General features: G+C 33.0%; 1 protein-coding gene across 1 annotated transcript in view; it reads right to left on the reverse strand.

Annotated features, from left to right (window-relative positions):
* Positions 1-1036: 1036 nt before the first annotated feature.
* Positions 1037-13858, reverse strand: part of LOC134693840 (uncharacterized) — a 39676-nt gene continuing 26854 nt past the window's right edge. Inside the window, exons 4-7 of the mRNA XM_063554777.1 lie at positions 12318-12527; positions 11291-11578; positions 9973-10082; positions 1037-7364 (exon numbers count right to left, since the gene is read on the reverse strand). Coding sequence (XP_063410847.1) covers positions 4449-7364; positions 9973-10082; positions 11291-11578; positions 12318-12527 — 3524 coding nt within the window. The 3' untranslated portion in view covers positions 1037-4448. The remainder of the gene's footprint in view (positions 7365-9972; positions 10083-11290; positions 11579-12317; positions 12528-13858) is intronic.

Consider the following 13858-nt stretch of genomic DNA (forward strand, 5'->3'; position numbering starts at 1 on the left):
AATGAGTCACAAAAACAGAGAAGGTGTGTTCAAATAGCTATTTTTTTTTCTGAAAGTACTTGACAACAGTCTTTCAAGTTGGATGATGAAAATGCATATCTTCAAAAAGTTCTAATTTTTTGTGTGTGATAACTAGAGTTTATAGTCTTCATACACTAAAATAATCTAGTCTGCTCTTCCACGAAATATTTAATTAGAATTTTTTTAAATGTTTATGAACTTTCGAAAATTCAACCTGACAACTGATCAGACTATAGTTTTAAGTTGAATCAATGCAGACAAGATTATTAACTGATGCTCATTAGCTAGTTGATACATATGTCTTTAAAAATACAACTGACATATAAGGATCGTAATAGTACAATGTGGATAAATTTATCGGTTTCCAAGAGCAAAATTGGTAGCGCGTCATCCCTACAATGGCTTCCGTTTCTACGATTGTGAAAATGAACTGGCGTAATGGGGAGATAATTTTGACGAAGTAGGATCCTGACTGTACAGTAGGAAAACAAACATTTGGAACTAATACAAAGCAGGTTTCCTTCTATCTATGATTCACAATGATCCTTGTGATTTCAGCTTTTATTAAGATGAAGAACAGCAATAGTACAGTACTGTTTGTCTCCTGTATCAGTTTTTTCTTGATCATGGCCTTTTCTTTCATGTATATTTTCATTTAGTTACCTAATTTGGCATGGGAATAAGACTTCTTTTAAACTAAGTTTTACTGTACATTTAGCTGTGTGTGTTTTTATAGTTATCCTTCATTCTTTAGAGGTGTGTCTATGTTTCAGAGTTTAGTTGACATCCATTTTTCACTGAACTAGTACACATTTTTATTTAGGGGCTAGCTGAAACCTTGCGAGCAGGATTTTCTCACTGTGTTGAAGATCCATTGGTGGCCTTGGGCTATTTTCTGCTCTTTGATAGGGTTTATTTCTGTTGACACATTCCCCATTTCCATTCTCAATATAATTCATCCCTTATTCTTTCCAACATTCAAGTTTCTTTGCAGATAAAAATTGAAAAGAACAAATACAGCAGTAATTACATTTATTAATACTACAAGTTACAATAGACTCACAATATATATATAATAATTCCCAGGACCATAAAATATCTAAGAATTCCCTGGACCATTTATAATACAAACTCATGATTTCAATATTAAGAACACAAAAAATGTTGTTATAGTATAAAACATTAAATATTAACTCTGGTGGTTTCAAGGGATTTCAATTCTGAAGAGGTTTGAGTTAGACTTTCAGACTATTAGTGTATATATTTGTATATGATGATAGTCACAAGATAAAATTGTATGAGTTTCTAATCTTATAAATGATATTGTATGTGTCTGAAGTATTGACATGATGAGATTGTATGAGTTTCTAATCTTATAAATGATATTGTATGTGTCTGAAGTATTGACATGATGAGATTGTATGAGTTTCTAATCTTATAAATGATATTGTATGTGTCTGAAGTATTGACATGATGAGATTGTATGAGTTTCTAATCTTATAAATGATATTGTATGTGTCTGAAGTATTGACATGATGAGATTGGATAATTAATCTCCTATCACACATTCTTTGAACAATAATTTGCTCTAGCTCATAAATTAATGCACATCAAAAGTATTAATATTGCTGAAAATAACATTAAATAAGGCTGTTAGTTTTCTCGTTTGAATATTACATTGTTTTATCGGGGCCTTTTATAGGTGACTATGCGGTATGGGCTTTGCTCATTGTTGAAGGCAGTGCGGTGACCTATAGTTGTTAATGTCTGTGTCATTTTGGTCTTTTGTGGATAGTTGTCTCATTGGCAATCATAACACATCTTCTTTTTTATATGTGTATTTCTTTTATTAAGTGATTATCATTAGAAGATGAGAGCGATGCTAGACACATCTTTTTACATAAAATGCTGTATCCAAGAACCTAAGAATGATGTGAAACTTAATGAAAATAATCATGAAAGTAAAACTTGTGTATCAAAATCAAGAAAACACTTTTAAAAATAAGGGGTCAATGAGAAATGGTGATGGTCATGAAAGTGGAAACCTAGATAAACATGGATGCTAAGAATAGTATACCGTTATAATTCTGAGAACTTGTATAAACATGTCGTGAAATTAATGTAGATGTTTAGAAAATGACATATAACATGTATAACTACAATATCTTAACCTTAACATTCAATTTCCATATCATATGATAGGTTTGTATACATGTCACACAATACATAAAGTACTAAAAATAATATTTATGATATTACTTCACATTCATTGCTCATATAAGTTAGTTTAGCACATTTATATTTAATCTTCATGTCTTGGATAAAAATGAAAATTACAATAATGTAAACAGAGAAAGAGATTCAACCATTACCTCAAATAAACAAAACATTCTGTATTTAAAATAAAAAATACATGTATTAACTAATGTGGATTCATTTAGAGACGACATCAAAAGTTCAATGAAGGATAAAAAACTTAATTCACTTAGTTTTTTCACTTGCCTATTTCATGGATACTTGATCTCATGGACTTGCCTAGGACTGCATACTAGCATATAGGCAATTTGTACTTCTTGAACATGTTAATTCTTGGTTGACATACCGACGAAATCAACGAAAATTAGTATCCCAAAAAATTATAATGATTGAAAGGTGCATAAAAAAAAGGTTTTATTATAATTGTACAAAGTAAAATTTCAAGTACCCAATACTTTAAATTTGAACAAGCATGGTTGGGAAAATATAAATATATTGATGCCATAAAGAACTCACACCATGATCCAAGTGATGCATATAGTTACGACCATATATTGAGCCCAATAACCATCTAAAATATAACAGCTGTGACCATCTGTTCACTATTAGCATAGTAATGAAACTTCTTTGCCTTTATGCCAATGAATCAAATTGTTGATTTATATGGTCTTTTCTGAACTAACTTCTATCTTACACACATAAAAATAAAAATAGAGAGGGTTGAGTATTTTAAAAAACAGTTATACCCTGCCATTTGGTAATGTACCTGTCCCAAGTAAGGAATCTCATCCGAGAAAAGTTACTGAGGATTTTTTATTACTCATTGGACAATAATTTTCACAGGAGGTAAAAGTAAATTCCATTGTCCAACAAAATTTGGTATTTCCTTTTGGACTCAAGCAGAAATTTTCAAACCATGAAAATGGATTTTTTTCTCAATTGAAAAAAAATGGTATAAAAAAAAATTACAGCAAGTATCTCTCTTGCTTTTTAGTTTGGTTGTGTTCTCAGGTGAAGCTGAACTGATATAGACTCTACATAGCTTTTCAAACTTTAATTTCACATACACCCAATATGCAAACAAAGACAATAAAAACCCATACAAAAATATGACGTCACAATTTGTTGCCTTTTGAATGACCTTAAAAAGCACTAGAACTGATGACTAAGCACTACTCACTAGTTATAAAAGTTCCAAGGCAAAGTAATTGTTCATATACATGTAGATACAAGTACTAATGACATTGTAAAAAATTATATAAAAATTGTGCACAATTTACAGTGAACTTTAAGCTTAGACAAAAAAAGATAAAAACAAAAGAAAAGCAACATGAGTAATATAATAACTGATTCAAAATAAAAGAAAAAAATTGAGACATCAAGAAAGCAATGTGGAAATATAATAACAGGGAAAGAGGCTGTTGAAAAATAGCAAAACAACATTCACAGATATACTAGTAAAGTTTTGATTGTTGTAAGTATATATAAGATTGCATTTATCTAATCAAACAATTGGATAATATGTGATACATCTAATAAAGGTTAAAACAGTTATGCATAAGTTTTTCATTTAGTAATATAGTTGATTTTTAAATGAGATAGAAAAGAATGTTATGTCTAAAAATGTTTTAAGAGATTTATGTTCCAATTTCTCAAATCTCTCTAAAAAAAAAAAAAAGTTATCTCCCTTTATAGTTAACATTACAGTATTTATCAATCATGTCAATACCTTTACAAATTACATCTTCAGTTTACATGACTTATGACCATTATGGATTTCTAAAGTATATATCTAGACTTAAAAAGTCATAATCAATTAGATATGGATTTTTGTATGATGGCAGAATTTAAAAAAACTTTAGTCAAGGGACTAAATACTATAGTTTGAGGTAGATGTGGTATTCAGATCTACCATTTTCCATTGTATTTTTGCATAAAAAGTTGCTTATCTGTACATTATAGTATATAATTCACAATTAAAAATGCTGCTTGGTATTGACCTAATAAAATGGCACATGTCTATACACATATAAACATAGTATGTTATACATCATATTTAAGGTTTCATCATATTCATATATCATTCTATGTATTACTATTAAATTATATTGCATGATTTTTAAATGTATAGCTTAGAAGTTATTGCACACCAATGTAAAATTTACAAACTTTCACACTTCGATCGTTCCAGGACTATCATCTATATACCTCAGTCCCTCTTTGTAAAAATCTGAATTTATCTTAGGAGTACTGACAATTGGTTTAATCACACTTCCACCATTTAAACTTTCGGTTGATTGTATTATTTGTCTATCACCAGCTGTTAATATAGGTGAAAATCCAGGTGTGTTATCTAATCTCCTTAATACCTGTCTCTTTCCATCATTCTGGACAGGTGTACGAAAATGACTTGAGTGACGTCTCACCCTTTGATCTTTGGTAAGATCTTTATTTGATCTCCTGCTGATCTCTGCTTCTGATTCTGTGTCTGAGTAGGCATAGCATGGATTCGTGGCAGCCTCTGATTGGTAAAGACTCAAGTCATTAGTGTATGCTGGTGCTTTCTTTTGTGTATTCCGTGGTACATGTTTCTTTTTAAAATCATCAAGAATTGTTCTTGGTTTAATGTTTGTAAAACTGTCATTCTTTTGAACATTGTATGTTTTGTTAGATGTTTCTACTTCTGAAAGGTATCTGGAACCATTCCTGCTTTTAGGTTCAGAAGAGTATTTGTGTTGGCTGAATGTTGATGATTGACGCCTCTGACTATCTGGACCATACACATTTTCTTTACTCTCTTCAAAGTCAAAGCTTTCCTTAGATCTAAATTTGTAAGGAGAATTTTCTAATTCTCTGACTTCTATGTCTGATGACTTGGTAAAAACATCATCAGTTATGTCAGCCACACTGTTTCTATATCGTTCACGGTCAAATAGGTCAATACTACGTCCACGTCTGTGTGGTGAATCATCAAACTCTGACACTGATAATGTTGAATCTTGACTAGATCTATGGAATGGCTTACTTAATGATGACTTTTTAAGTAAAGATTTTCCTGGTCTAGATGGAGAATTGTTGAATTTTTCTAATTTCACAGGTGTCAAGTCTTCCCTTATTATCTTACCAGGACGGAATGGAGAGTTGCTCATTACTGCCACTTTAACAGGAGTCAGGTAACTCCTTTGCAGAGTTTTAACAGGTGTTAGGTCTTCGAATCTAACAGATTTATGATCCTCTCTGAGTACTGTGGCACTATCATCTGCTAATGTTATATCTTCGAACGAAGTGCTTTCTTCATTGTGTAATGGTGTCTTGTTGATGACACTTTTGTCACTGTTCCATGATGTTGTATCTGATTCACTTAGCAGATAACTTAACCCTGGCAAGCTTTTGGCATTTTTCATATCTGATGTTATTTTACCATCAAATGCAACATTTTCTAATTGTTTGTGAGAATTTGTTCTGTTGAATGTTTCAGGAAAATCACCATCACTTCCAAGCTTTGTTGAAAATTCACCATCACTTCCCAATTTGGTTACAAATGTTAAACTATTTTGCAGCTTTTCACCATTCAAACATTTGAGTGATTGTGATTTAGCTACTGAATAACCGCTATCATCCGTGCTCTTGTCGGTTGCAGAAGAATACCTATTATATCTATGACCACTAGATAATGAGCCACTTGTTTCTCCGATGTCACTTGTGGACATTCTAGATCTCAATTCAGATGAATCGTGTATGTATGAGCTTGACATTTCAGGAAAGTTTGACGATGAAGACTCCAGTCTAGATTGAGATGTGTGATTACTGGACAAACTGGTTCCGTAACTATTGATCGATCGAGTGTTCTCCTCCTGGACATAACTACTTGTAAGTGACGGTGTGGTGTCAGAGGTATGATACTCTGTACTTGATGTACCATCATGTAGTTGTTTTTGAATTCTGTTTAACATTTTCTTCGACCAAGATCGTAAGCTATCGTTGTAATCCTCAGATCCGTCTTCCTCTATGGAATTTAACTTAGATTGTGATGCAGAAGACATATAGTATTCCCCAACTTCTGGACTGTTCACATGGAACGATGATATATCTCCAAAAAAGTTTGACAATGTGGATGCTCCATAGTCTACTGAAGAATATTCCCTTGATGATCGGTGTGACGACCTCCGTGATTTATCATTAGGAGTCATGTTTTCTTTGTTACTACTTTCTAAAAGATCTTCATCAGAGGACTGCAATGATCTTCCTGACCCATTGTAATCATTTTGATTACTGTTTTCATAATACTCATGAGCTATTTGCTGTAAGTTATCACAATGTTTATTATCTGTGTTTAGACTGTTGTCATATTTCTGTCTTGTCTGACTTTGATTGCTATCACTGACCCCAGGATCCAGTTTTCTCCATGTGATTTGTGACTCGCTTGTTCTACGTTTGAGATTTGTTGTTGTAATGATTTGTATGATTTGATTGGCTGTATTGTTCAGGCGGTTCTGAGATTCATCCCATAATTTCTTAGGATCTAATGGAGATAAGTTACAAGCTGATGCTTTGTATTCTGGGGGAGCATAAAAACTATCTTCATCAATACCAACTTCATGTTGAGGAGATTTGGCATTCTGTCCTGTCAGAGCAAAGGCTCTCTCTGAGTTAGATAGACTAGCAACGGAAGCACTCCTTTCTGGATCTAATAAAACGTGGTTAGAAAACGAAAAAGTGTCTTTAGAATTACTTATATAACTAACAGATGGTGGGGAATAGTTGATCAAAGGTCTTGAACTTGATGTACTTAGATATGATGATTTAGTAGATGTCACTGTACCATTCCAGTCAGGATTTCTATTTCTTGATCTCCTGCCAAAACTGTATCTGGAATTATTCAAGTTTTTGCTGGAATCTGGTGTATCAGTTTTGCTGTAATATGTTCCATTTTTCAAAATATCAGGTAAGGATAGATTTAATGACATGTTATCAAGGTTACTGTATCTACTTGTTTCTGTGGTACTCAGACTGATTGAAGCATTTAGCCAATCTGCTACTCGTGCCACAGAATTGTTCATAGGAAATATGGGATCTCTATTTCTGTCCTATAACAGAAAAATATATAAAATCAATAAATGAAACATGAAGCATGTCTTATGGTTGTGAACTAAATAGAGCTTTGTTTAGTTTTGATTCCATTCTGGGAAGGATTATACTTTATGATTGGTAAGTGCTGCTTCTTTGCCAAAGATTCGATACTTGTTTGAAGAAGTATTAGAGCAAAGTGGACTGTTACCTTGTGATTAAGCACATAAGGAATCAAAATCAGTGAGTCAATCTAGTATGGTGTATTATGTCCCATTTACACACATTTGCCTGAATATGTATTTCAAATTAGAGACTGACTTTTAAACAATCAATCAAAAACTATGAATATTTGTTTATTTTTGTTTAAGTGCTCACTATAATTGCATTTTTGATTTCATCACTTTTATTGTCGCTTTTTTTGGTGGTAGATACTATGGTGATTGGTTATACCCTTCTGTCCTTTTTCATCAAAAGCTTAACCATAATTACAAATAATAATCATAAATTATAACATCGTGCTATTTCTGGGATCCATACTGATCCCTTGCCTATTTTGACTAAGTACATTTAATGTTGTATTTTAATTTTGGTGTTCATTGTCCTGTGCTTACATCGTGTTAAATTTTGTGTGTTAAACAACATGTATAATTCTCATTATACATGTAATAAGAAATAACAAGAGGCTCTCAAGAGCCTGAATCGCTCACCTTAATTCTTTTGGTTAAATCTCTCATCATTGATTATTTTGGCTTTTCAATTTATTTAAATGTTTTTTAGATCGTCCTATTTTCTTCAAAAGCCAAAAAAAATAATCATTTTGTCCTATGTTCTATTTTAGCCATAGTAGCTATGTTTCTTGACATACAAGGAAATAAAATATAGAATTTATACTAGATACTCTGAAACTCATTTAGCCTAAGTTTGGCTGAAATTGATACAGCAGTTTCAAAGGAGAAGATTTTTTAAAGTAAGTCAATATGATGAACAAATTGTGAAAAAAGTCTTTAAAGGGCAATAACTCCTTAAGGGGTCAATTGAGAATTTTGGTCAAATTGACTTAATTGAAGATCTTACTTTGCTGAACATTATTGCTGTTTACAGTTTATTTCTATCTATAATTATATTCAAGATAATAAACAAAAACAGCAAAATTTCCTTAAAATTATCAATTCAGGGGCAGCAACCCAACAACAGGTTGTCTGATTCATCTGAAAATTTCAGGGCAGATAGATTTTGACCTGATAAACAATTATACCCAATGTCAGATTTGCTCTAAATGCTTTGGTTTTTGAGTTATAAGCCAAAAACTGCATTTGACCCCTATGTTCTATTTTTAGCAATGGCGACCATGTTTGTTGATAGATCATAACTTCGGATACAATTTACAAACTAGATACCCTAAGGAACATTCAGTTAAAGTTTGGAAGTATATGGTCCAGTAGTTTCAGAGGAGAAGATTTTTGTAAAAGATTTCTAAGATTTACGAAAAATGGTTAAAAATTGACTATAAAGGGCAATAACTCCTAAAGGGGTCAACTGACCATTTCCGTCATGTTGACTTATTTGTAAATCTTACTTTGCTGAACATTATTGCTGTATACAGTTTATCTCTATCTATAATAATATTCAAGATAATAACCAAAAACAGCAAAATTTCCTTAAAATTATCAATTCAGGGGCAGCAACCCAACAACAGGTTGTCTGATTCATCTGAAAATTTCAGGGCAGATAGATCTTGACCTGATAAACAATGTAACCCCAGGTCAGATTTGCTCTAAACGCTTTGGTTTTTGAGATATAAGCCAAAAACTGCATTTGACCCCTATGTTCTATTTTTAGCAATGGTGACCATGTTTGTTGATAGATCATAACTTCGGATACAATTTACGAACTAGATACCCTAAGGAACATTCAGTTAAAGTTTGGAAGTATTTGGTCCAGTAGTTTCAGAGGAGAAGATTTTTGTAAAAGATTTCTAAGATTTACGAAAAATGGTTAAAAATTGACTATAAAGGGCAATAACTCCTAAAGGGGTCAACTGACCATTTCCGTCATGTTGACTTATTTGTAAATCTTACTTTGCTGAACATTATTGCTGTTTACAGTTTATCTCTATCTATAATAATATTCAAGATAATAACCAAAAACAGCAAAATTTCCTTAAAATTATCAATTCAGGGGCAGCAACCCAACAACAGGTTGTCTGATTCATCTGAAAATTTAAGGGCAGATAGATCTTGACCTGATAAACAATATAACCCCAGTCAGATTTGCTCTAAATGCTTTGGTTTTTGAGATATAAGCCAAAAACTGCATTTGACCCCTATGTTTTATTTTTAGCATTGGCGACCATGTTTGTTGATAGATCAAAACTTCGGATACAATTTATAAATTAGATACCCTAAGGAACATTCAGTTCAAGTTTGAAAGTATTTGGCCCAGTAGTTTCAGAGGAGAAGATTCTTGAAATAGTTTACGACGACAGACGACGACAGACGACGGACGCCAAGTGATGGCATAGGTGAGCTAAAAAAGTGGGTTTTTTTTCAAACCCTTCCAACAAAATCAACTTATAGGAAAAGTTTTTGTTTTGTTTTTCAACACCTTCCACTAAAATCAACTTACGGGTAAAGAATTTGCTCTTTTAAACCAATATGCTGTTAGATCTTTCTTGGTTTCTGCAGTTCTACCAGTAGGATGACAACAACAGTAATATCCAATCATCAAAACTCCACCTAAAAATACATGTATAGAAATTTTGTCTTTGTACATTAATAAAACATTATACATTATATTCCAACATAAAAATTTGATATGAAGACAAAATTTTGTGATAAGAATGTATATCAAATTTAATTGTTAAGTGTATGATTAATATTTTTTGCTTAAATGTCTTTTAGTGCAAGCTAAGATTTCTTTCATGATATTTTAAAGTGTGTTTTTCTGTGTGTGAATGTTGCACTGCTGTCTCATAATAGGGTGAAGGTTGGCACCTGTTTAAACATTTGAACTGGATGCATTTTTATTCGCTTGTTATAAATCAGGAGCCTGTTGTTCTGTGGTTGTCTTTGGTTGGTTTTCCAGTTTGCATTGTTTTACACTAGTCATTTTCAGGCCCTTTATATCTTGAGGTTTTGTGTGAGCAAATGCTCTAGGTTGAAGGTAGTACTTTGACATATAAGGACCAAGCACACAGTTATCTTCCTTAGATTTTCGTTGTCTTTAAATATAGTCTTTTTGATAGAGAGCATGTGAGATTTTTTTTAGTTGATTTTTTTGTCTAAAAGAAATGCACTACAAAATAACTGTGTTCTCAGGCCTAAGATAATTGTTAACTATTTATACATTGTGATTTGGTTAGAGAGTTTGCACTTATACCACATCTTCTTAATTATATAGCTGCATTCAGTCATGATTTAAGTGTGATAAAATATTTCTCCTCTGAAGACAGTTGAAATTTACCAGGCCTTAAATTTCTAATATCATTGACTTGGGAAAGGAAGAAATGTTGTATTGCATAGTTGTGTAATCTGTTTCTATAATAATTTTAGAACATTTCTAACATAACATTTTTTTTATCAATAACTAAAATCATTAATCTTTAGGACATTCGAAAAACTGCTCTTTTATAAATATTTTACAGCTTCTCAAGATGGTGCACTTCTATAATTCTTCAAGTGACCAATCACAAGATCAATGGTGGCAATTTCCTTTCTAGAATAAGTATTTTATCCCAGTTTATACTCAAGGATCCAGTTATTTTGTCATGCTATCTGCCATTTTGTATGACTTGAAAGAAAGTTATTTCTTATAAATATTCAGTTTTGAATTTATGCCAAAAGTCACAGCATAAATAAAATTGTAAGTGTAAGGACATCTGTATTTACTATTTCAGAACTCCTCTATTAATATGATATTTCAATCCCTCTTTCTCTATACTTACCAAAAACAAAGCCTCCAAACACTAGAGATAAACTTGTAATCTCTAACCATGCTGGTGTAGTCTCTGGTTTATATATAAACCATAATAACATCATGAGAGTATTCTCTGCCAGGATAAAACAGTAAAACGCTGCCATTCTACTTTTTGATGGACCTTCTTTTAGGTTGAGGAAACAGAAGATATAGATGAAGCCAGAAATGGAATTAAACAAACGTTTCTCACAGGCTGAGTCTCCATATTCTGCATTCTGCATGGTTATCCAAAACGTCATAAATATCCAGTGTACTCCTTAAAAAGAAAAAGGATGTCAGATTGACAGCAAACCAGATTTTCCTACATGAATGTGATATTTGAAACAAAAATTAAAAACAAATAAGAATGTGTCCTGTTCAATGGACCATGAAATTGGGGTAAAAACTTTAATTTGGAATTAAAATTAGAAAGATCATGTCATAGGTAACATGTGTACTAAGTTTCAAGTTGATGTGACTTCAACTTCATCAAAAACTACATTGACCAAAAACTTTAACCAAAACTTTAACCTGAACTTCGCACTATCATTTTGTATGTTTAGGGGACAGTGAAATGTGGGTCAAAACTTTAATTTGGAAGTAAAATTAGAAAGATCATGTCATAGGGAACATGTGAACTAAGTTTAAAGTTAATGTCACTTCAACTTTATCAAAAGCTACCTTGACCAAAAACTTCAACCAAAATTTTAACCTGAACTAAGCACTATAATTTTGTATGTTCAGTAGACCGTGAAATTGGGGTCAAAACTTTAATCTGGAATGAAAATTAGAAAGATCATATCATAGGGAACATGTGTTATAAGTTTCAAGCTGATGTGACTTCAACTTCATCAAAAACTACCTTGACCAAAAACTTTAACCTGAAGCGGGACAAACAGACTGACGAACGAATGGACAGACCAGAAATCAAAATGCCCCTCTACTATCTGTGGGGCATAAAAGTACTAAGGTTCATCGTTTTAACCAATATAAATTAAAACAAATATATTACTAACCCATTCCAAGGAATACCCAAGCTTGAAAAACCAAAGAGAAGACAACCAAAGCTGTAACTCTGGACAACAACATCCACGACTGCCATAATGTCAATATAGTAACACCAAACCAGGACCTGGTGTGATGTTCCTTGTAGGCCATCTTCAGGGCATCACTGTAGGCCGTCAGAGAAAAGGCTACTGATGACAGGGACAATACAGTAGATACACCTAGAATAAAAGACAGAATAAATTTATAAAGGACTTGCCATCTTCAGGCCATCACTGTAGGCTGTCAGAGAAAAGGCTACTGATGACAGGGACAATACAGTAGATACACCTACAATAAAAGACAGAATAAATTAATAAAGGACTTGCCATCTTCAGGGCATCACTGTAGGCCGTCAGAGAAAAGGCTACTGATGTCAGGGACAATACAGTAGATACACCTACAATAAAAGACAGAATAAATTAATAAAGGACTTCCCATCTTCAGGACATCACTGTAGGCCGTCAGAGAAAAGGCTACTGATGTCAGGGACAATACAGTAGATACACCTACAATAAAAGACAGAATAAATTTATAAAGGACTTGCCATCTTCAGGCCATCACTGTAGGCTGTCAGAGAAAAGGCTACTGATGACAGGGACAATACAGTAGATACACCTACAATAAAAGACAGAATAAATTAATAAAGGACTTGCCATCTTCAGGGCATCACTGTAGGCCGTCAGAGAAAAGGCTACTGATGACAGGGACAATACAGTAGATACACCTACAATAAAAGACAGAATAAATTAATAAAGGACTTGCCATCTTCAGGGCATCACTGTAGGCCGTCAGAGAAAAGGCTACTGATGTCAGGGACAATACAGTAGATACACCTACAATAAAAGACAGAATAAATTAATAAAGGACTTGCCATCTTCAGGACATCACTGTAGGCCGTCAGAGAAAAGGCTACTGATGTCAGGGACAATACAGTAGATACACCTAGAATAAAAGACAGAATAAATTAATAAAGGACTTGCCATCTTCAGGACATCACTGTAGGCTGTCAGAGAAAAGGCTACTGATGACAGGGACAATACAGTAGATACACCTAGAATAAAAGGCATAGAAGGAATTAATAAAGGACTTGCCATCTTCAGGGCATCACTGTAGGCCGTCAGAGAAAAGGCTACTGATGACAGGGACAATACAGTAGATACACCTACAATAAAAGACAGAATAAATTAATAAAGGACTTGCCATCTTCAGGGCATCACTGTAGGCCGTCAGAGAAAAGGCTACTGATGACAGGGACAATACAGTAGATACACCTACAATAAAAGACAGAATAAATTAATAAAGGACTTGCCATCTTCAGGCCATCACTGTAGGCCGTCAGAGAAAAGGCTACTGATGTCAGGGACAATACAGTAGATACACCTACAATAAAAGACAGAATAAATTAATAAAGGACTTGCCATCTTCAGGGCATCACTGTAGGCCGTCAGAGAAAAGGCTACTGATGACAGGGACAATACAGTAGATACACCTACAATAAAAGGCATAGAAG

Source organism: Mytilus trossulus, chromosome 1, assembly GCF_036588685.1.
Source record: "Mytilus trossulus isolate FHL-02 chromosome 1, PNRI_Mtr1.1.1.hap1, whole genome shotgun sequence".
NCBI classification, from domain to species: Eukaryota; Metazoa; Mollusca; class Bivalvia; order Mytilida; family Mytilidae; genus Mytilus; species Mytilus trossulus.